At 39.6% G+C, this 24,232-nt stretch overlaps 1 protein-coding gene across 4 annotated transcripts in view; it reads right to left on the bottom strand.

The window, feature by feature from the left end:
• Positions 1 to 1,607: 1,607 nt before the first annotated feature.
• The window catches only part of KIF23 (kinesin family member 23), a 28,659-nt gene continuing 6,034 nt past the window's right edge, over positions 1,608 to 24,232 (bottom strand). Inside the window, exons 4-24 of one of the 4 annotated variants that reach the window (XM_045202100.2) lie at positions 22,794 to 22,899; positions 22,435 to 22,571; positions 22,110 to 22,219; positions 21,510 to 21,680; positions 20,138 to 20,179; positions 19,358 to 19,470; positions 19,102 to 19,223; positions 17,187 to 17,289; positions 12,802 to 12,881; positions 12,596 to 12,715; positions 12,247 to 12,373; positions 11,558 to 11,716; positions 10,631 to 10,788; positions 9,562 to 9,735; positions 9,111 to 9,290; positions 8,517 to 8,828; positions 5,304 to 5,534; positions 4,306 to 4,388; positions 4,037 to 4,115; positions 2,860 to 2,930; positions 1,608 to 2,062 (exon numbers count right to left, since the gene is read on the bottom strand). In XM_045202100.2, coding sequence (XP_045058035.1) covers positions 2,047 to 2,062; positions 2,860 to 2,930; positions 4,037 to 4,115; positions 4,306 to 4,388; positions 5,304 to 5,534; positions 8,517 to 8,828; positions 9,111 to 9,290; positions 9,562 to 9,735; positions 10,631 to 10,788; positions 11,558 to 11,716; positions 12,247 to 12,373; positions 12,596 to 12,715; positions 12,802 to 12,881; positions 17,187 to 17,289; positions 19,102 to 19,223; positions 19,358 to 19,470; positions 20,138 to 20,179; positions 21,510 to 21,680; positions 22,110 to 22,219; positions 22,435 to 22,571; positions 22,794 to 22,899 — 2,694 coding nt within the window. In that variant the 3' untranslated portion in view covers positions 1,608 to 2,046. The remainder of the gene's footprint in view (positions 2,063 to 2,859; positions 2,931 to 4,036; positions 4,116 to 4,305; positions 4,389 to 5,303; positions 5,535 to 8,516; positions 8,829 to 9,110; positions 9,291 to 9,561; positions 9,736 to 10,630; positions 10,789 to 11,557; positions 11,717 to 12,246; positions 12,374 to 12,595; positions 12,716 to 12,801; positions 12,882 to 17,186; positions 17,290 to 19,101; positions 19,224 to 19,357; positions 19,471 to 20,137; positions 20,180 to 21,509; positions 21,681 to 22,109; positions 22,220 to 22,434; positions 22,572 to 22,793; positions 22,900 to 24,232) is intronic. The other 3 variants (XM_045202101.2, XM_045202103.2, XM_045202102.2) reach the window with 3 other exon arrangements.

Here is a 24,232-nt window from a genome sequence, read left to right as displayed (position 1 = left end):
AGATGATGGAGAATTCGATTTTTGCGATACCATATTACGATGACTTTTTCAGTGTGTGACAAATTGTGGCTCTGCTGTTGCATTTGGAATAGTACACCTTTCTTAGTTTTTTACTTCGTTAAAATTCAATAGACTGGCATGTTATTTGTTTTTCTCTGACTGGCTCATTTCACTTAGCATGGGACATCTGTATTAGTGTCAATAATAAAAATAAGGGAAAAAAATTTTACAGACTGGCAATTAGGAAACTTCATTTTCCAGAAGGTGGGGTAGTAGCTCAAGTTTTTGGTTTCTCTTTTCCTGAGTTGGCTGGCTGCACCCTGGAAGGAGTGGAAAAAAAAACCCCAAAACTGGTGTAGCAAAATCTGGGGCAGAGTTAAAGAAAGTGTGGGCTTAGCACCTGGGGCTTTGTGTTGCACCGTCTGGTGGGGGGTCCTTTAATGGGGGTACTCTCAGAGGTTCATGTAGTCACTGAAACCCAATGGTTCTTTCAGTGCCCTTTTTGATCCTCGTCACCCACCTTCTCTTTCCTCTCCTCCCACCCAGTCATGAGGTCCCTCCTCAGAAATTCCTTCTACTGAAGAGAAATGGGTGCCTCCAACTTGAAGCTCATGGTCAGTCACTCAGTACTTTCTCTTTCCACCTCTTTTGTGAGAGGTAGCTGCTGTCACTGCTGGTGAAAGCCCAGCTTACTGCAGTGGCCCCGCCCCTCCCCGGCGAGTACTGACTTCTTGAGTTAATCCTGCCCACCTCCAGACCGGCCTCTCTCCCATCTGATGGCATGCCTCGTTTCCCATCACATTGGCCAGACCACCACAAATTCTCTATCTCCCTCGTGTGTGCACATGGTTTGCACTGTCCGTTTTCACCCCACCTCCTAACTACCGCACCTTGGGGGTGGGACAGCCTCGCTGACTCCCTTGGATCCAAAGCCCCCTCGAGGTCCCATCTACCTAGTTTCTGAAGCACATGTAAGTAGAAACCTCTTGGATGTTCGTGTAATGTGCACATTTTTTTTCAGTTATGAATGGCCAATTAGTTGTAAGTAAAGGGAGAGAAAAACAGGACTCATGTTGCCACGATGCTGACATTACTCTACTTTTTCTATGTGGATTTAAGTTACATATAGTATCAAGAACTAAAATTTTTGATACCTGACAACTTATGAATGCTGGTTTTGAAACCCTGGCAAATCAACTGAATTAAGAAAGAAAAAAGGGGTGTGTGTGGAGATTCCAGGTCAAACACTGTTATCAAGGATTGTTCATGGGCCACGGCATACCAGCCGGTTATGCATGTGAGTTGGGGTAAGATTCCTGGTTCTTGGCAGGGGAAACACCCCCTTTCAAAGCAATTTTTTTTGTATGCTAAAACAAGTAGCCCCAATGTGAGAAACCTCTAGTGCTTTCTTTTAATTCATTCCACTTTTTAATTCATCCCTCAGATGAGTGCCAGCTAAATGCAAGGCACAGTGCTAGGCACTGGGAGTATGTTATGACTATTACACAACTGTGTATTTCTTAGTGCTTTTATTTCGGTTCTTTTGGCGTATCTAAGTATCAGAAAGTGAATATGTACATATAAAAATTCAAAATAACTTCCTAAAATGGTTTTAGTATTGGCCAGTCACTAACATCTTTATTTTGAAAGTTTGAATTGTCAAATACTTAAAGTGCATTTTTTGCAGCTAACCGGTAGCAGCATTTGTTTTGTTTACAAAACCTTAAGAAATATTCAGGCAAGAGCTGGAAATGTCACAATAAAAAATAAAATGTGATCTAGATATATTCTTTCTTAATCACCAAAGACAAACACTTGCATGAATTAGTTTAAGTATACAAGAGCAATACAAAAAATAGTATGATTAAAAAGTTTATACAGCAATGAGAAAAGGAAGTCTTTCTGTGCTATTAATATTAAATATGGCAAGGCATATACTCAGCAAAGCTGGACTTGTACAAGATGACGTAGAAGACTCCTTCTGGCATGGTTTTGGAGAAATCACCAACACAATGGAAATGTTCTTTTATTACTGAGACTGTCAGTTCATGGCTTCTTGCGCCTAAAATGCAAAAGCCAGTGTTTAGTGTTGAATTTTGCAATCAATAACACATTCAGAGCATTTAATCTCCAGGAGGGCTTTAAGAGATTTCCTGGTTTTATCATGGGAAAAGTTCAAGTCCTTCTGAGAATGCAAATAACTGTTACAAAGTATGCTTATCTAGTATTTAATTTAAAAAACAGGACTTCCCATCTTTATCCCACTGCAGTGATTTTATAAGTTGCCTAAGGAATACAGGTGTTAAAAGTGGGCACATGGACTTATATAAGTAGATACTTGAAAAGAAGTTTTACCAGTATGGAATGGGCCAGGTTCTTGGGTATGTGTTTAATACAAGAAGGAAAAGTATGATTCCTTTCCCAACCATAAAACCCCAGCATTGTAGGACTTTAGTGAACACTTAATTGCTATAACTAAGACCAAGACGGAAGTTAGGAAAGAATGAATTACAGGAAGAGCTGCCATCCCTAACTAAAGCCTTCAGCTTCTCCTCCTTATAGGTAATCTCAGTTCAGTCTCTGAAAGCTTTGAGCATTGACAAAATATGAACACGAATGAGCCAATAATCTATCACCTCCTGTTCTTGCAGCTCTAATTGTTCTTACCAAGTCTTCTGAGGTCCCCAGTACTGCTGCTGCCTATTGCAATCTGCCAGTAGGGCCTAGATATTCCATGGGGTAAACAAAAATCACTTATGTCCTCTTAAAAGAAAGTGGATAATAGAGAGGAAGGGTTGTGGTGGAAGTACTGGAGGAGGGAAAACATGCACAGAAAGGCCCCCACTACCCAGTACTCACTTGGGTTGTGCATGATGCTGATATCCAGGTCCCAGCTGAGACCCTGCTCTCATCTCTACAGCCACAGAGCACTGACAGGAAAATGACAGAAGAGGAAAAGATCAGCTCCTCTCAGCAGTCTATAAAACACAATTCTGTTTAGATAGGGTCCACCAAGGTGAAACCCAACATCGCTTTCTAGTTCAGCACAGGCACCTGTTAAAACACCAGATACTCGCAGTTTATTTGACACAGGCCACAAGGACTGTGATCTGGAATGATCTTTAGATATCATCCGGGTAAATTTCCTCATTGTAGATGAAGAAAAGGAGTTCCTGGGAAAGTCAGTGGCCAGAGCTTGGCCCCCTAGCCCCCACCTTCCCATGCTCTGTCCATATGAGCCTGTCATTAGGAATAACAGTTCCACCGGAAAGTTCTGCTTCTGACAGAATCCTATCAGTTTGATGTGAATTCCTGTTATTCTAGGGCAGTGATTTTCAACCTCTTCCGTCTCACAGCACACATAAACTAATTACTAAAATTCTGCAGCACACCAAAAAATGTATTTTTTGCCAATCTGACAAAAAGTATAATTTTGATTGATTTACAAAAAAAGAAAAAAAAGTACCTACCCTTTTTGCTCTAAAGTGACTTTTAAAAAATCAGGTGCCTACACTTGTATATAAGGATTTCTGGTACCAAGAATCAACCAATCAGATGCAACCTTATTATGCATGACCAATAAGATGCAACTCCATTTTATGGCCGGTATATTTATGACTCAAGACAGGGCATTCACACCGATGGCTACTGTTGTGTTGGCTGTTGTCGTTGCTTTATGTGACAATCTAAGGGGAAAGAGGGCAGTGCCCCTGACTCAATAGTCAAGTATCTCATGTTTTAAAAATTCTTGTGGCATATCAGGTGAAAATTGCTGTTCTAGAGTGATGCTCTCTGACTTGATTCTTGGGCCTTGGGCCCTGCTGTCTACACTGAAAAGAGGGGCTTAGAGCCAAAGACCTGAAGAAATGTAAATAAATACCTTCACAGGTTTGCTAGGAAAGGCCTCCAGGCTGCACTGGCAATGTGAGATCAGACTTCAGCTACTTCAAAGAGCACGAAAAGCAACAGCAGGGGGACTTAAAATATGGCACCCCTGATTTTATTAATCATACAAATATTTAATTTTTACCCCTACCCTTGTTTCTACATCGGTCCATTCGGACTCTGCACCATCTGGTTGGGCAGGTGCTGCTGAGGAAGATCTTCGTTTTCGACTGTGGAAAAAGGGGAGACATGATGTAACAATTATTTTCGCATCTAACAGAAAACATATTTGAAGTAGGGAAATATCACTACACTTCTTCAGAGACTAAATGATACCTTTTACAAGCAATTCTGTTCTTTGAGAATGAGCAGCTAAGAAAATGACAGCCCTCTAAAGAGATACATTTGATGATCACTCACCCAGTCGGTGATTCTTGTTTCAATGTCTCAATATCAGTAAACTGAACAGATTGTCCACCACCCCTTGTTTTATAAACATCACCCTAGAGCCAAGAGAAAAAGCGCCATTACACTTTGATAGCATCCAAATGATAAACATACACATATATTTCAAATTGAATTTAAGACTACTGTTTTATGGAAACTCATCCACAAAACTAGATAGTGCTTGGGGCTGCTGGGTCTGTACTATTAAAACACTTTAGAAACTCAAGTACATATCGCTCACTAAAGAAAAGAAGTCCAATGTAATATAATCAGTAACATTATTAACTGCAGAAAATTATACTCCTTTTCATTCAACTTATAATATAAAAACTATGCTTAGGATCAAGAAATCTGCCAGAAATTTCTAAATGTTCTAAGGCTTTTATACTTTCCTCTCTAGCTGTGCCACTCCCTGCTCCCACAGTCAAATGACAGTACAGTCCTATTTGAAACTATAGTTATAATAAGAACCATCCTCTAAATTGAATGTGAAATGAAAAAAAATTTTCCGGCCTTATCTCTTACTTCCCTTGATTATTCATAGACTCTCTATGATCATCAGGGGAAATTTTTCTACAGACAGAAGGGAAAGGGATTTGGGTAGCTCGATACTAACTAATTTTGATAGGTCAAATTTTAATGTGGACTTTTTATCTTGAACTGACAGAAAGTAAAGGCAGTTCCTTGTTTAGGTTGAATTTTTAAGCAGGGGTTAAAATTAAATATACACCAATTAAAAGTAGATAATAAATCTGGAATTCCTCTCACAAACCTGAGAATCTAAGCTTCATTGAATAGAAAGCGAATTTGGTCGCAGTTTAGCAGATTCACACCCAGAGCAGTTACTTCCGTTCTCTAACGAAGAGGTTATATCAATACCCATTCATGTGCCAGCAGACACTGCCCGTGTGCCATGGTTTTTTGTTGACTTTTTGTATACATTTTTTCTCCCTGCGTAAATTTGTCTTTACCTTAATTAGTTTAGTTTCAATCTCCCCATCGGAGGCTAGTTCCTGGTGGGTCAGCATGTACTTCTCACACTTAGCTAGTGCCTTTTCGTTTGGAACAGACACTGTGATGGCATGAGGGACATGTGGCTGCATGACTGTTTCAGTTTGCACGTTAGAGGCAGGCTTATGATCTACCCATCTGTCTCCTGCAGAGCGTGATCGTCTGTGTCGGAGACGAAGTGGTGGTGCATTCTGATCAAGTTAAAAGGAATCAAGAAAGAAGCATAACCCAGAATTAATTTAGGGATATTAGAAGTGCAGCAGGTTTGGCTACATTACTTGGTGACAATATCAAAACAAATGCACGAACCTTTTCAAAAGCTAAACATGTTATTCAAATCATTTAAATGTCCTCTCCGATTTTAAATGCAAAACCAACAAACATCTTTTAACACCAGCTTGCATATTATATATTCTACCAGGGAGCGTCCCTTTCACCAAAGAATGGAAGGAAAATTTCTGGTAATGCTGCTAGTCCTTCCTATGTAGGTGGTATTTAAGACAAACAATTCATTTCGCATTCTCGACCAACATTTGTGCCTGCCATTGTGAGGTAATCTATTAGGCCCACAACTATGTTAAAAACTTCAATAATATCCATAAAAACCTAAACATCTCATAGGCCTCTAAACAAAGAGAAAACACTCCTTATACAAAGACAAAAAGTAAAAGCTGATTGGGCTGTATAGTACAAAATGCTAAAGAACATAAGAGAATTAAGAATCCTATGTATAAAATGATTAAGAGAATGTAAATAAACTCTTTCTGAGTACTTTCTGAAATTTAAAAAATTTTAAATTTCATTAAAAATTCAAATATAACAATGGCTATAACATACCAACTATTTTCCCTCCGAAACATTTCATAAATGGTTCCAAGAACCAGATAAAGAATATAGTATCAAATCAGTCTCTATTATACAATAAAAAACTAGTTGCTTCTAGTCAAATGCCATTCAACCTAAGAAAAAATACTTCACATATAAGAGATAGTTAATAGTTTGGAGCAATGAGTTATCTTTGGTATTTTGCAAACGCGTTTGTTTGTAAAACTGGAAGCAAATGAAACAGTGCGCCACAGGCCAAATCCTTCATAGTTGGTCAAGTACGAAGACCCCAATTTCAAAATGCATACCTGGAGAACTGAAAGCATTTTCCTATATAACTAGAAAAAACAAGTAAAGCACCAGTGACAAATCACGGTAGTGTAACACATGGGCACTATTGCCTTTCTGGTGTGGCTCGGTTGGTTGGGCGTCATCCCGCAGAGTGTAAGGCTGCTGGTTTGACTCCCAGTCAGGGCACATGCCTGGCATGTGGGTTCCATCCCTCATGGGTTAGGGGCTATGAGAAGCAACCAACTGATATTTCTCTCCTTTCCCTCTCTCTAAAAAAATAAATAAAATCTTCAAAACAAAAACAAACACGGACAACAGAGTTTGCCCCTAAAGATGCCCAAGCCTCTCAGCAAGGGAACTTTCCATGGTTAAAATTGCTTAATTAATGTTGAACAAAACAGTTTGGCTCTCACAATCTACCATTTAGCAAAAGTGAGTTTTCTTGAACACACTTAATCATAAATACATTCTGAAATAAGCTTTGGAAAGATGATAGACCTTGTAATCTACTATGATTTAAGAAGTAAATTATACTTAAACTTTTTCAAGTATAATTTCAGTCCACTGACCATAATTTTTCATCAACAAAGCTAGATGCATAGATACTAGCCTAAACTTTTCTGCTGCACTTCTTAGAGATTTTGATTTCAAGTGAGAAGTTCAAGGATCTCTAGTAAATCCTCTTAAAATATCTCCTTAGCCAAATTAGGTATTAAATTAATGTTGACCAGGCAGAAGCGAGCCTTGAATAGTTTTGTCTATAAGCTTTCATGAAATAAAGGGGATTTACAAGAGTTGATCAGAAAGACCAGTCACCATAATTTGCTCCCTGCAAAGGTTTAAAGCAGTATCTGCAAAGTACGTATAACTTAAGAGACTTTCAATTCTCTGTTGCCTTGGTATATACCTGGAGAATGCAGGCCACCCGAATGAAAATATTCTGTACTCTGAATTATACAAAAAAATCTAAAGCAAATAGTTACTATAACATTAATTTGTTTAGAAGAAAAATTTTTAAAGAGTTAGGTATTAAGATTTTACTAAATGTAAGTTCACAGTAGTAACTTGGTTCATTTATTCAGATTCAAGGGAGGACATTTACCTTAATCCTTAAGAAGAAAATATAAATGTGAATTTGTTTAAACACCCTTAAATGAGGCAGAGCTCTTATAAGCTGAAATAAAGGTCTTCAGATTAAAAGCAATTTATTAGACATGCAAAGCGTCAGTAGTTACAGAACAATTGACCTGGGCTCTTCAAAAACGGCCAATGTCATGAAAAGTCAAAAAGAGGGGACTATTTTATATTGAAAGAGATGAAAGAGACAACGGCCACGTGCAGGGCACTCCCCGCGACAGGACCATGGACTGAGAAAAGAAGAGCTGTTACTGGGACAGCTGGGGAAATGTAAACATGAACTGTGTGTTAGAGGGTATTAACTCAGAGCTGATGTTAATTTTCTCAGGTGTGATGAAGATTGTGGTTATACAGGACGATGCCTTTATTCGTGTCAGGAAGTCTGACTTACATGCAAAAGTCCAAGGAAAAAACGTTGACATTATCTATGTGAAATAACACGGTAAATCGAGGTAAGGGGGGAAAGATGACACTGTGTCATTCTTTCAACTTTTCATTGGGTTTGAAATTTTTCAAAAGTTGGGAAAACAGCTTTAAAAGTAAAAGTTCAAAAGCAGCAAAGAAATCTAACTTGGGGGAAAAAACAAAAGAAAAAACTCGGCAGATGTGCTCTAAGACACTCTCATGCACATGCTCATTAGCTTATGCAACTAAAAAGCACAGATTCCGCTGGCCTGTACCCTCCTGACCCGTGTTCGCTGAACACTAGGCATATTTCTCTTGCTAAATGTTTTTAGGCTGTTTTGGCTGAAGAGCTAGACCTCATTTTGGGGTGATTTGATCTTTTAAATTAACATAAAAATTAGATCTTGTTTACATTGGAGCTTAACCATCTTTTTGTCCAACTTTTTGAACCAAGTTACAAAAACACAAGATTCAAATCTATTGCTATAGCGCTTTAAAATAATACTGGCACTAACCCTGCGGCATTGATCCTCTTCTATTTCTATCTCATTTCTCAATGTAGGAACCACCTCCCTGCCTTCAGTCCAGTACACCCCTCGCCTTCTGTCTGACACGATACAAGTTTTACTTTGTCCTGGCTCCTGCTGCCTATGCCTTGCAATGGATGTGACATTGAGAGGTGTGTTGTGCGGAGGAATTTTCTGCTCCCACTCCGAAATGCAGGAGGCTACAGAAATGCTGCTGCAAGAGTTAGAGCGCCTATGTAGCTGCGGCTGTCTCATGAGTTGCTGGCCGTTGGAAATCTGAGCAATATAGTTACCAGAAAGCTAAAAAAATTGAAAAGAAATTAATGAGCAAGACTGAAAAACTGAAACAACTCATTCATTACTTTTCTACAATTTAACACATGAAGATCACATTATAATTATTTGTACCAAATTACTACATTTTTATACTAAATTTGTTTTTATACTAAATTAAAAAATTAAATAGAAGTTTGAGAAATGTAAGTCATATAAAACAAAAAAATGTATTGTCATAGAAATAATAACCTAATCTGCACAAATTTCGTTATGGTCTACATTACTGCATAACCACACATAACTTACAGGCGCCGACGATGGAGAAACAGGTCTCTGAGCAGCTTTCTCTCGGTCCCGCTCCCGAGAGGGTCTCTCTGGCTTTTCAGTTTTGGGTTCAGTAACAATAGCTTTCAGTTGTTTCAATTTTTCATCTTTCACCCAGAGTTTATTTTGCATCTCCAGTTGTTTAGCTGCCACTCGACGCTCCTACAGATTATCAATGGCAATATACATCCTAATTCAATTACACCAAACAAGTGTATCAGATTACTAAAACACTATTCCCTAAAAACGACAGTTCTCCAGTGCTTCCTGAGAGAGATACTTCATACCGCTAATGAATTCCAAGGGCAGAGAAAGGAATGCACTGCACTGGCAACTACTGTCACCACGACCAGACCCAGGTAGTGTCACTCGAGACACTACAATTGGAAATAAATCCCGTCTCTGCGGTAAGCACTACAGGAGTGACACTCACGCATTCCTTCTCCCACTTCATAGTTGTTTCCGTCACCATGTCTTGCAACCTGGCTTCTAGTCTCCGTTTGTCAGAAAACTGTCGCTGAAGTTTCTGACTCTGGGCTTCAAGTTCCTGTTGCAGATTGCGCTTATCTTCTTCAAAGATAGTAGTGGTTTTCTCTAAAATTTCAATCTGGAAGGCAGACCATTGTGTTCAATATTTGGTATGTAAATATTTCATGTAGCTATAAAATAACCTCTTTATGCAAATATAGTTGTGGAAAGAAAAATCATCAAGAGCCCTGGCTGGTGTGGCTCAGTGGATTGAGCGCCGGCCTGTGAACCAAAAGGCTGCTGGTTTGATTCCCAGTCAAGGCATGTCCCTGGGTTGCAGGCCAGGTCCTCAGCTGGGGAGTGTGCAAGATGCAACCGATGGACGTTTCTCTTGCACACTGATGCTTCTCTCCCTCTTTTTCTCCTTCCCCTCCCCTCTCTAAAAGTAAATAAAATCTTAAAAAAAAAAAATCACGGAGAAAACATTTTCCTATAAAATTTCATCTGAATTGCTACCTTCATTCCTAGAAATGAGAACTTTTAAACAAGTTCTTCACTGAAAGACTAAGTTACAAATAATTTAATGTAAAAATTAAGTTTCCCCTAAAGTTCAGGCCTAAAATTTTATTTTTAAGATTATTTTGGAAATAGAGAACACTATATTGGTTGAAATTAGTTTCTCTCTAGAATAAGCATCCCCCCCCCAATGATCCTCTGTAAATGAGGGAATAAACATATGTTATCCAATAATAAGTATAAAAAAACAAGCTATAACCAAAGCTAACCTCTAGAAAGCTCACTTGTTTGGACCAGAAAACATTCCCTTCAACTGCTAATACCTAACTTATAAAATTAAAGAGTACAATATCCCTTTTGTGTTTTTCACTCACATTTCCCCCTTTTTGGGGGTGGGATGAATATTAACAAATAACTAAGTGATAACTCTCAGTAAGCGGTATTCACAGGCCAGGACAGCACAAGGGCTAAGTCAGAGGAGAGTAGTGAATAGCCATTATAATAATGCCAAAACCAACCTTATATTCTAAAGTTTTGTTTTTTTTCTCCAGCCGTTCTATTTCCAACTTCTGTCCTGAGATCACCTTTTCTTTTTCATTTAGTTTTCCTTGAATGTAGTTTTCTTTATTTAAAGCACCACTGTCAAATTCTTGCAACATAGCTTTAAAAGTAACAGCTGAAACAAAAGCATGCAGGTTTTTGTTTACCCCAATTCCAAATAGCCGATGCAATAAACTTTTATTAGCCAATACTATAGTCTTTCATTTTGCACTATGGCATTCCCTTCCCAGCACTTGCGGTAAATAATTTGCTTCAGAACAAATACAAAACCAAAAATAACAGTAGATTCATTTCAGGAAGTTAGATCCAAGTTGAATCCCTAGTGTACCACTTATGGATATGTGACTTGGGCAAGTTATTTTTCCAAGCACATTTCCTCATTTCAAAATGGGAATTGAAGTACCACTTATCTCACACCTTTTCTTGTGAAGATTAAAATGAACTGATGATGATGCTCAACATAGCAGATACATTCACTGAGCACAAACTATGTACCAGGCCGCTCACTCTTCTACATGATTCTCATACATTATCTCACAACACCCTCAGAGGCGGAAACATTTACAATTTTCCCACCCATTTTGCAGACAGGGAAACTAAGAAATAGAGGATTGAATAATTTGCTGAAAGGTACTGTTATTAAGATATAATGTACGTGAAGTGCCTTGCAAATAATTAACTAGTAGGAACGACAAGGTAGCTATGATTCCTTTGTGTACATCGCTGTTAATTTAAGAAAAAAGACCTGTGGGAAAAATTCCTGTCAGACTCATGAAACAATGCCTCGAGCCCTTACAAAGAACAGAGACAAAATAACCCTTAAGGGTCCATCCCACCACAGAGCTCAGATGTGTTGCAAATTCCTGGAGTTAAAATGCCCTTACATTGTTTGTTGAACTCATCAATCATCATTTGTCGTAGCTGATGGCGTTTCTCTAAGGCTTCAATAAGCCTAGGGAGAGTCTGCTCATCATTGATGTCCAAAATTTCGCAGGATGGCAACGGTGGAAAACTCTGTAAAACCACCTCTGTAACCAGCAGTTCTGTATTGAATTATAAAAAATTATAAAAAGTTACTTAGGAGAGAGAGAGCTTATTTAAACAAGTTTAACACTGTGATTAGAGCTCCAGTCCAATTAACCGTGTGCTTTCGTGAGCTGTCGCGATCACACTTCTTCAAAAATTAGCTGTGCCCTGGCTGGTGTGGCTCAGTAGGTTGGGTGTCATTCCACAAAGCTTAAGGTCACCCGCTCCATTCCCTGTCAAGGCACATGACTGGGTTGCGGGTTTGGTCCCTGGTCAGGGCACGTATGAGAGGCAACCAATTGATGTTCTTTCCCTCTCTTTTTCCCTCCCTTCCCCTCTCTAAAAATAAATAAAATGTTTAAAAAAATTAGCTGTGAAAAAATGAGTTATCATATATAACAAAAGCAATATCATTTGTACATTGGTTCAGATTTCTTTCTGCACTTGGTTCTTGAGGGGAAGGGAAGTAAACAGTTCTCCTACGTGAAACAGATTGGAGAGAGACACAGACTACTCAGTGGGTGAACCATCCAACCCCACACCATACCATCTCCAACCGGACCTGCCCGGGTGTGGTGCCTGTATCGCCGTCCAGGTGTTAACCCACACATTGCCTTGTCTGCTGGTCTTGCTACTTCCACTTCTTGGGTCACTTCTGCAAATCTCATGACTTGCTAAGATACAAAACAAATGGAGTTGTTCTACGTGTGTGTTTTCACAAATAAATATATCCAATTCCTCAAATTACTAAATGAAACAATATTAAATGGCTAATTTCTGTAACTGATGGTGCTGCATCAATTTTTAAAGTATTCAAAATGTCATTCTTCATACCACTGTAGTTGTGTTCTCTGCAGAAACTCTGAGACCGTACAGAATAAATATATTAAGATTACCAAGCTTTCTTCATAATCTTCAGCCTTTGGATTCACACACACGATCATACGTACTTTTCCTTCCCCATCAAAGTAGTTCTTGAACAGATGGGTTAATTTTGAATCTCGATATGGAACCATCTAGAAAAACATTCAAATCCAAATAAATACCTAAGGCAAAAAAAGGCAGACAAATAAAACTATACAAATGGGAGACTGTTGCTTACCTTGTTAGTTCCATACATTTGGTTCTCTCTCAGGACTTCCATACACGTTCTTAGCGTCATTAGTGACTGGTTGATGTTACCTGACAGAAAAATACACACAGAAGACATCTGAGAACAAGAGAAGGTAGGGAGTGGTCTGTTTGTCTATAAGATCCCTGCTGCACAGAAGTATTAGAGGGAAATTACAGATTTTGGTGCCTCAGGTCAAAGAGCTGTCCATGCAGGGCCTGGCAGTATTTCCCAAGTATTCTAATAGCGTTGTGTCAGGAGAGTTACTGTATTTTTCAGACTATAAGACGCACCCCCACCCCCAATTTGGGAAAAGGGGGGTGCGTCTGAGAGTCCAAATGTAGCTTACCTGGCTTGCGGGGCAGGGGGCAAGCGGTAGAGAGGGGTTTTTTAATCCCTACTTTCCTCCTCTAAAACCTAGATGTGTCTTATAGTCTGAAAACCGCAGTAAATACCATCCTTCAGGGGTTCTGTCAAAAGGACTCTCCACTAAATGCAACATTACACTTCATGACCCATTAAGTTCTTCCAAATCTTAAATTGTGTGGAAGAGTATATTAGATGCAGATGTTTAATATCCTCATATAAAATGTTATCTCTGAAGCATGATCATTCCAGGCTACGAGTTGGCTCCATCAACACTGAAATCTCTCCTGCACCCAGAGAGGCTCCTGTTTCTAGCAGGCAGTGTCTGAGGGTCCAGCTAACGCTGGTCCCCTCTCCATCTAAAGTAGCAAGCACTTCTCAGGTGGCATACTTGTTACTTGTCACCACTCTCGTTTGGATTTCTGAAGCAAGGCAAGTCCGACAGATCAATCAAGCATCCAATAATGCGGGAGATCTCACCTGCGTAGACCCCAAAAGTATGTAACAATGTGTTCATTTTGGAACTTTGATTGAGGTTGGCTAATTCTACCATGCTTTCATCCTTGACCACCTCTCAAAACACATGGCTCACCTGTTTCCCCGTAATATTCCATGACTGATGATTTATCTTCCTAGACCCCAACCCCTAATGTCCTCTCTTCTTTCACAGTGCTCTCAGGAACCCGTCTTGTTAATGGAGTTCCCTAACCCCTCAAACCTCTCACAGAACGATCCATTGAACACTCTCCCTAGCGGCCAGGTGTCCATGTCCATGGGTTCTCTCCAGTGAGTCTGCATACTTGGATGGGAAATAAACTGTATCTTTGTTTTTATAGCAGTTTATTGTTAATCTCAAGATATTTATATTTATTGCTACTTTGAAATTACGTAGTTATTAGATCTGCTGGTGGGTTTTTATTTAAGATGTCAGAAAGCAGCACATAAATTACTGTATGTCAAATGTTATAAGAACACTTTAAAAAATATATCTCAATCTAATTGGGTTCCTTTCTAATCCTATGTATTTTATGTCATACATTCAGAAATACATTCTGGGAATGGTCCACAGGCTTCACCCTGCACCATGGCACAAGGCCCTGCCACCTTACCTGTATTTTCCCATAAGGATAATGCTTCCCCCTGTAGCCCTGGGGTCTTTCTGAGTAAAAGTTGCTTGTTTTTGTTTTTTGTTTTTTTTTAGAAAAGCAAGCATTTTTCTAAAGCCTGACATTACACGAGGATGGTGAATAGAGGGTGGCCAGCAACATTTTCCTAATTCCTTGCTGCTGCCTGCAAATGTTCCTCCTACCTGCCAGCTCCTGGGCCATTTCGGTATTCGTGAGAAGGGCCACTCTAACGTGCCGTCAGAGGGCCCCGGCCCCCGTTCCAGCAAACCTTCCTTTCCGTACCAGTGCGCTGCACGCAAGGCCAAGCCCTGAACTGTGTCACCCAGAACCGCACCATCTCTGGAACCTCGAGGCTGTCACATGCACCAACCACAATCTTCTTCTAGTTCTCGCTCCCTAACTTGTCACACCTGTTCCGCATCCATATCAACAATGACGGTCCTTTCTGTTTCCCCACACTAAGAATCCGAACCCTCAGGTTTCTACTCCCTTCCCAGTCCAACCACACCTCTTTTCCCAACAAGACGAATCCTTCCTCTGGTGATGTGAATTACAGATGCCCTATCTGGTCGTACTGTAGCCCCCCTCATCCATGAGGGGGGTGTTCCAAGGTCCCCAGGGGATGTCTGATACCATGGACAGTACCAAACCCTGTATATACTGTTTTTCCTGCACATACATATCTATGGTAAAGCTTAATTAATAAATTATGCACAGTAAGAAATGAATAACAATAACTGATAAAATATACTGTAATAAAAATTATGTGACTATGGCACTGTTAAGTAAAGTAAGGGACTCTTGAACACAGCACCGTGATACCAGGATAGTCGATCTTACAACTGAGGTGGCCACTAAGTGACTAGCGGGTGGACAGCATGTACAACGTGGACAGGTCACAGGTGGGACATCACAAGATTTCACGCCACTCAGAATGGTGCAAAGTTGTAAGTTACAAATTATTTCTAGAATTTTCCATTTAATATTTTCAGACTACAGTTGACTGCAGGTAACTGAAACCATGGAAAACAAACGGCAGATGGGGGGGCTACCGTATACACATAGGGAACGTGTGTGTACATTTCAGTCATTTCATAATCCTGTAAGTCACTGTCTCACTCCTTCCCAGGCTCTCTGAATTAATCACCAAGGACTTGTTCAAGGCTCTGCCCTCAGCTTGTTCCTATCTGTTCTTCCTGAATAATCTTACCTCCCCCATTACCTCTATCATTTCTCTCTTGGCAAAACTTAAACTTATAAACCTCAATCGAGTCAAATCTCTTGCCTTCCAAATCCGTGTACCTCTGCAGTCAATTACTAGGCACTTCCACTTGAAAAATTTGAGCACACCCAACACAAAATTCAGTAACTGCCATACCTGCACCTCACACTGCTTTTCCTCAGTCAAGATCTTCCTCCTCTTCCTTACTCCCCACATCCAGGTGGACCTACTTCCTAACTAGCTCTCAGTTTTGTCTGACTTTTGCCTCCCAGTCATACTAGTAAAAGGCTCCTAACTGCTTTTCATCTCTAGACTTGCCCCTGGTAAATTAATTCTCTATACTGGGAAAACAATCTTTCTAAAAGACCAATCCTTCATCAACTTTATGACTTTATGGGGAGGCTGTATAATGGTAGTAAGACACAAGTTTTGAGAGTTCGACCTTGGGAAAATGACTTCTAATCCATTTCCTTATCTGAAAAATGGCATTGATACAATCCTGAAAAGTCAGAATCGAGAAATCAAGCCCATGCCCTGGTCAGAGAGCTTAATTGGTTAGAGTGTCGTCCTGATACACTAAGGTTGTGGGTTCAATTCCTGGTCAGGGCAGGTACGAGATCAACCAATAAATGCATAAATAAGTGGAACAAGAAATCGATGTGTATCTCTCTCTCTCTCAAAAAAAAAAAAAAAAAAAATCAATAAAAAAAGAAACCAAGCCTATATATAGTAGAAACACTATAAACACAATAGTCCCTTAATAATTGGTAGCCATCATTATTCCCTCAAGATAAAATTCAGGTATTTTAATAACGGCCGAGGGCCTCCATGACCTTGCTCTCCTGACTCTGTCACAGTTTTGCCTCCCACTTCAGCTGCCTTGACCCTGCCACATTCTCTCAGGACTGGTCTGTTTACAAGTGGCTGCCAGGGATGATGCCTTTAACCCCACCCTTCTTCATGGAGCTCACTACTCCATTTAAGTGTCAACTCCATGAATCCTTCCTCCAGTCCCCCCTCCCCACCCCTCCTCGGGTAGGATGAGGCAATTCTACTCTGTACTCCCATAGTACCCTGTGCTCACTCCCATCACCTACTGAAACAGTCTCATTATCGCCTACCTCCTGCACTAGGCTGAGCTCTCTAGGGTAGGGCTCCGTCCTTTATATCTGATGTAATTCCCGGCACACAGTAGATACTCCATAAATGTTATTAACATAAAACATAACTTGAACTGCTACACAAAATGAAAGATTAAATAAAAAAACAAATCACAGATCTCCTTTTAGTCGGGTTTTGTGTTCAAAGATTTTTTTCCCACCTGTAGAAGCCAATTTTTACTAATATGAATGCTGGAGTAACTGTTAAATAACTGCATTTTTAAGGACCCAGTACTGACAATACCAGCAATAGATAAGAGTAGATCCTTTCAATATGAATTTTTACTTATTTTACTTTTCCCTGCTCTTGAAGAAATCAGTGTATTGTCATAGATACCAAACCAGCATAACTAAAGTAACAGCATTAACCACTAAACTCAGCCTGTAAATTATGAAATTGAGGACAATTATGCTTAAACCTTCTATCAGTAAGCAGATGATACACTAGCACTGCAAGCTTTTAAGAGTTGTAGCAATAGAGAAGTACTGTGCTTTACTCACCAGCTTCACGTAATCTGTTCCCCTCTGCTTTTGTCCGGTTAGTTCTTTCACTTCCAGCAAGGTCTACCAGGGACAACTGGCTTATAGTGATTTGTTCTTTTTCCTGAAGGGAAGATCATAATGCCAATAATATGACACGAGTTACAACTAGTTCACAATGTTCTTTAAATATATTCAAATTAACAAATTGTTGTATTATGGATATAATATTTGCACAATACAAAATGTATTGGTAGAGGCAAAGGATACAAGTTTTTGGTGAAAAGTTTGCTGAAGGCATATGATAAATATACTCAAGACATTAATGACTACTTGCCCATTGTCTGGTCTTCTGCATTTGGCTGGAAGTTCCACTGAGTGCAGAGACCCTGCCTTTCCATGACTTTATCTCCAGCACCTTGCACAGTGCCTAGCACTCTGCAGGAGCTCCAAAGGTATCTGCTAAATACTGAGTCTAGGACAAGGCTATTCTAGAATGTTCCATAATCAAATATTTAATAATTTTACAATCTAATAATTTCATAATATGCTAATAATTTTTATGAGAAATGAAAGTCAAGAGGTATATAACTGATACTGTAATGTTAGATGTGATTCAAAGGAAATTAAGTGTACATGGAAGCTTGACTTATAAGCATTTTCCCTTCCCCTCCCTTCCTTTCTATTTTTAAACCAAGCTCTTTGCATGATTTACTTCTCCTCAGCTTGCTCTGATATGCTTCTACTGGTATAGAATCCCCCGGATCGATGACGCCAGCCCTGGCTGACACGGCACAGCACTCCATTTCCATTTGCTCAGGGCTGGCTGGAGCCTACAGCTGATTGACTCCAGGGACATTTTTGTCTTCTTTGCGGCCACCATCTTCCGGCCTTAGATGCGGGAAGGCCCCCAACTAAGAGCAGCCAATAAGATGGCCAGGGAGAAAGGGACTTAAAGCATTTTCTAGCTAACATTTACTAAGTGCTGACTATAAGCCAAACACGGGACTAAGAACTTTCCACGTACCACCTCCTTTAATCCTCTCAACATCATGAGGAGTTCATTGCAGTTAGGTCAGACAGCTAGTAAATTAATAGGTATCAGAATTCGAATCCTGGAGGTCTTTAGTACCGTGCCCTACCATCTCCTCCTGCCATCTGGAACCCTTCATGATACCAGCTTCATAATACATTTTGAATGGAATTATACTTGAATAGTTTAAAGTTATTAAATCATTTATATTTGGGCTCAAATGTGGTTCCTAATTGATGTCAGACTTTTAACGTGACAGGACCCGCAATAAACAGTGAGAAACAGACTGGTATGGAGCCGGGGGCGGGGGGGGGGGGGGGGGGGCGGGGGGAGCGGGGGCGGGGGGGGGGGGGCACTGCTGGCCTATCAGCCAAGCAAGCAGTTTAGAACTGGCCATCTCCTACACTGTACCTGCCTGGCACGTTAATTGCTGACTTTTTAAAACCATTAACCGAATTTCCACATTCAAAATGAGCCTTCAGAGATAAAACAATAAATTACACATTTTTCTTATTTTACCTCCTCTATTAAAGAGATTTATGAAGATCTGTAAACCTTTTCCACAGCAAAAATCCAGGTTCTAAGATTCAGTAGCCAGTTTCCCAGAACTACATGTCTAATGGAACGACTAAAGCTGACAAAAAAATAGGTACGACTTTGATTCGTTCACACTGACAGCTATCGTCGTGTTGTCATTTTTTTTTGTTTGACAGTCTAAGGGAAAAGAGGTCAGTGCCCTTGACTGGTCAGTTATTGCATGTTTGAAAAATTCTTGTGCCACACTGGTTGAAAATCAGTGTTCTAGAGAAATCTTCGTTGCGATGAAACCTCCCTGATTTAATTCCAATTCCAAAAATTCAGGATTCAGTTAGAAAAATAAAAGCTCCACACACTACAACTTACCTGTAAGACATTGTCTCCAGTTGCATCCAGTGGAGCTTGAACTAACTTAATGTTGAACACGCTGTGGGACCGGCTGGACTCACGATTCAAATGTGTATTAGCAATGCGCCTCTTTTTCTGGCCTGTAACAGCAGAAAAACAATCATTGGTCAAAACTGCACTCAGCCGTTTCATTATACACGCTTCCTACTGAACCGAAAAGTACTGCTGGCCAAACATATTTACTGTTTTACAGTTTTCTAATTTTAGTGCTAACCTCTCCAGAAAACGTCAAAAGCCTCCTCAATAGATTTCACTTCCACTTCTGTACATCCTGCAACATACATGTTATGATTCTTATCTTCACGAAGCACTTTAGATTGTGGAGGTCTATGGGGAAGAAAAAACTGTAAGTTTCCTAAATTATGAGTTATTACTGTCTCAGTTTAAGACGAGGACTAAAATGCCAGGCAACATGACATCCATTGTTATGACAATAAGCCCAAGCAAGAACCCAGAAAAATATTAAACAGATAACTTTAAGGATACATAGTCAAGATTAGTTACAAGCATGTACTTTGCTTTGAAACAACACTTACTAAACAATTACATATCAAGTAGTATTATAGCAACACCACATGCACAAGTTTAGCATCAAAATCTAGCATTTTCCTACTTTTAAAAGATACAGAGAGCTGGTTCTGACCTCAGGGTCAGCAACACAAAGTCAGAAAGAGTTGGTAAATACGAGGGGTGGCAATCCTTCCGGAGTGGCTGGTCAGGTTTTAGTCTTGTAAGACAAGGATGTAAGATGGTGAGACAAGGGTGGGAAAGGGTGCTGCCTGTTTGGCCAGGTCTTAGGAATGGTGGGGACAGAAACATTTACCAGACACCATCATCCAACAAATGGCAGATTTTTCAGGAAGCAAGGAAGGGCTTACAGGTAGCAAAGAGCCCACTGCCAATGAAAAACTACCTACATGCAAACACGCCACAGATGCCAAACACTAGTATGACTGCACCCTTCTACTTAAGAAAAGAGTCAGCAACCACGTACACAAAGTCTGCGTTCCTCATGGGCGTGCTGCAACTGTTCCACCTACCGAAGGAACAAGGTATAGGTTACAAGGTACTGTTTCTGGGGCAGCCATCTCACAGCAGCGCGTTCAGTGCACCGCTCGTGACAGTCACCATGAGTCGTATCTTAAAATCCTCCAACGTGCTATTTCTTAATTGTATTTAGGAAAAGCAGTCAACATTAATGAGCTCAAAACAGCAGGTTATATACTGCCCTAACATTAAATCTGAACTCAGCACCAAGTAAGCATCTTGTGAGTTCACTCAAGGAGTTACCAGAAAGGTTACAAGGCTTACAAGTCATATACGTCAGTCCTTTGATGAAACTAAACAAAACCAAGATAGTAGGGTCCTTCGAAAATAATCTCATTTAGAACAATCCAAACAAAAACTTGGCACATTGGCACATGTGCAGACATGAAACTGACTGATAGCAGTGAAGGACATCACAAAAGTTTAAGGACATGGGTATGCTGAACTGACACTTTGAAGCAAATGGGAAAGTAATTAGTCTGCACGCTGTTTAATGTAAGTAAGAGTAGATATACTGACACCTGCCTTCAGTCTAATGGTTTTCTAAATCCAACTCTTTCTCCAACAATGTCAGATTAGACATACACACAGAAGTTGTATGTAAGACATAGGTCTCCAAATTATTTATGTCCTGAGAGGCCCTAATAAAGAGGACACTGAAGATAAGCATTTAGCTTAAGAACAAAACTATTAAATCAGAAACGAGAGATTAATATTAGACATGAGATTCCAGAGTTAGCTCTGGCACAAAAGCAGATTTATTGTTTGTGATGCCAGGTCGTAACTGCTCTTCAGTCTTAGCCGGCAGGGCAAGACTCAAGGAAATCTAGGGAGTAGTCTAACTCTGGCAGAATGACAACACGGATGTCACTTCAGATTAATCAGTGAGGGAAGGTCTGTGAGTTTTAGCCATACAGACAACAGCTTTAGGCTCCATTCTGTAGAGATCACCAAGACAGATGTTGAAATGGCTACAAACACCCAAAGCTCAATGTTAGGTTCCTGAAAGGTAGCCCAGGGCACATCTATAGGGACACTTCCTTATCCAATTAAGGTCCTTCTTAAAATATAGCTCAGAGAAAGAGTTTTCAAAAAATAACGTCAGGTCTTTCTTCCACTGGGTCCCTAATACACCTGCACATCTAATTACTAATAAAATGATTCATCGAGGACCAAATGCATGATACACAAATTCTATTCAATTTTGAAAACAAAAATAAGCATTCTCCCTATTTATAACTGAGGAAACTAAGGGTCAGTGAGGTAAAGGGACTTCCTCAAGATTAAGCAGCTAAGAAAGGGTTCTTTTTACTACTTACTTAGGTTTTATGGGATCAAATGGCACTTCTTCCAGCAGATCATATATGTAATTATTATAAATTTCAATATAAGAAACAAATACACCATAGACACTATCTTCATCAACCTCTTCTGCTTTGCAAAATTCTTGTACATTTATCATATCTGCAAACTCTGGATCTATTTGTCGTCTGAAAAAGGGGAAAAAAACCCAAAAAGTGATCTTCTACATCATGAATTAATATCAAGTAAATGATCCCAAGAAGAAATGAGAGATATAAAGGACCTGCCTTACCAGCAGAAATGCACAAAGCAACTTTACTCATGCGCACAGTCAGCCAGCAACACTCCCATGTCCTCCCCGACACCCAGAACAGGCTTTTACACCCTCTCCCACCCAGAGTGGCACCTTCTCTTAAGTAGTAATTCAAAGGCAGTGTTCTGATAAACGAGAATATCTGAGCCAATAAAGTTACTTAAGAACCTTCCTCATCTTAGAGCTCACTAAAGCCAGCTGTCGGACCATCTTCTCCACGACACGCTCACCAATCCCTATGCCCCACGACCCCATCGGAGAGGGTTCCCCTTAGCCAGTGTTGTGTACAAATGCAATTACTTACTTGCCAGAAGGGGTCTTTAGATTGGGCATGGCCTCTCTTCTCTGCCGTTCTAATAAGGCATCCACTTCACATTGTATTTCCATGCTATTCCTATCATTAGATTTAAAAACCTGAAGTAGGGGCGAAAGTCAGACCATAATTTTGAGAATTTGACTAAAATATGTAAGAAACATATCTGAGAACTGAGAAGCACTTATTTAAACATACTTAAGGTTTTAAAGTGTATCCAACTAGTTCTCTCTTAACACTTAATACCTGCATCCACAGTTATCATGGTCCCTTTGTCCGCAAGTGAATAGTTATAACAAAGAAGAATCATACTTACATATCTTTTAGCTTGAAACGACCCTATACTGTTAAAGATCATGTCCAAACAACGAGGAAGCAGCCCTCCTTCCCCTAGAGAACCAGTCATGGTGTGAGTTTTCCCACTTCCTGTCACACCGTATGTAAACAGGAGACCTACAACACAGCAAGCCACACTAGGTTATGTCTTAAAAGTCCTCCACTTGTAGTATTTATTCATTGTATTAAAAAACACTGAAAATTAACCAGCTCAAAAGGTTTAACACCACCCTAACAAATCTGAATTGAAGGCCAAACATAAACCAAGTATATAAAAACCAAAAAGTTTTATCAGAAAGGGAGAAAAAGGAAAATCGAACAAAACTCCAAGAATCATACCATTTTTGCCATGAATGAGGTCATCTACCAAGGGATTAGCCACAACATCAAAGAGCTCCTTCTGAGTGGTATGAGGACCGAACACCCGTTTAAATGAATACTGAATCTGTGGGGAAGAAAAAAAAAAGCACATAAATGGATTCCACTAAATCGAGGCTAGAAATACATCTGTTTAAACTTATTCACATGTTTATGAACATTTAATACCTAGATACACAAAGAAAAAGCACTAATGGCCTTTAAACTTGGAACCCTTAAAGAAGTCATGACCTACCTCATTATACCAATTATAAATGTTAAATATTTACAGTTATAAGTACTGGAGAGATGTAGAAAAATCTTAAGCCTACTAATCCTTCATAGACTAAGGCTGAATTTGTTTTAATTAAGTGACAAGGAAGATCAAAAGGTATTATGATTCAGTCACAGACTTGTGAAAATCCTCATGTATTGCCTCATTTTACTGCTTTCTGTTTTTTCTTATAAAGGTGTCGTTTAAACAGACATAGCAGTGCCCTGGCTGGTGTGGCTTGGGGGATTGAATACCAGCCTTTGAACAAAGGGCTCGCTGGTTCGATTCCTGGTCAGGGAGCATGCCTGGGTTGCAGGCCAGGTCCCTGGTTGGGGGCGTGTGAGAGGCAACCACACAGTGATGTTTCTCTCCCTCTCTTTCTCTCTTCCTCCCTCTCTCTAAAAATAAGTAAATAAACTCTTAAAAAAAAAAGAGGTATAGCAGCATAAAGCTAAGTAATTTGATGTATTTTTTTAAAAAACTGATTTGATGTACTGTTTTTTAAAAAAAAATCAGCAATGAGCTGTAAATATACTCATCTGAGTTCTTTTATAAAATAAATTTTAAATAAATCGTGACCTTTAAAAAGCAATAATACATCTTTCAAAATCTTTCCAAATGATTATTATAAAGTATAACCATATCACCAAAAATATTACCAAACTTCTATTTGGAAAATCAGATTGGAGATTGGGGTATAAATTATGTAAATTAAAATGTCCTAATTGTCCAGGGACAGAGTTCTATTATTTCTATTTTCATTACTTTCTAGTTTTATTGGATTGTAGATACTACAGTTGTTTCAGAAGGTTTCCTGAATTTCTTGTTACTTCACGAATGCCAGTACTGAGAGCTATTTGGCACATGCGTACTCATTAGAATTTATTATGGATTATAGCCTTTGTCAAGTGGCTCCCATTTTCCTGTTTTACACCCTTTACCTTAAATCGAACCTGCAAAGATATCAATCTGACCCTTGTGTTTTTAAAATGAGCAGTTTTGTCCCCAGAAGGAGACGTGTATAGATTAGTACTCAACTACAGCAGCAGCAGCTGACACTCAGCACAGACCGTGTCCCAAGCACTACCTTGGCATGGTAGTGAGTCATTTTGTTCTTACAACCTCTGCTGTGGGTGCTATTAATTAT

This window comes from Desmodus rotundus, chromosome 7, assembly GCF_022682495.2.
Source record: "Desmodus rotundus isolate HL8 chromosome 7, HLdesRot8A.1, whole genome shotgun sequence".
Taxonomy (NCBI): Eukaryota; Metazoa; Chordata; class Mammalia; order Chiroptera; family Phyllostomidae; genus Desmodus; species Desmodus rotundus.
Note: the sequence above shows the minus strand (reverse complement) of the source record. Positions and strands in the feature narration are given on the sequence as shown.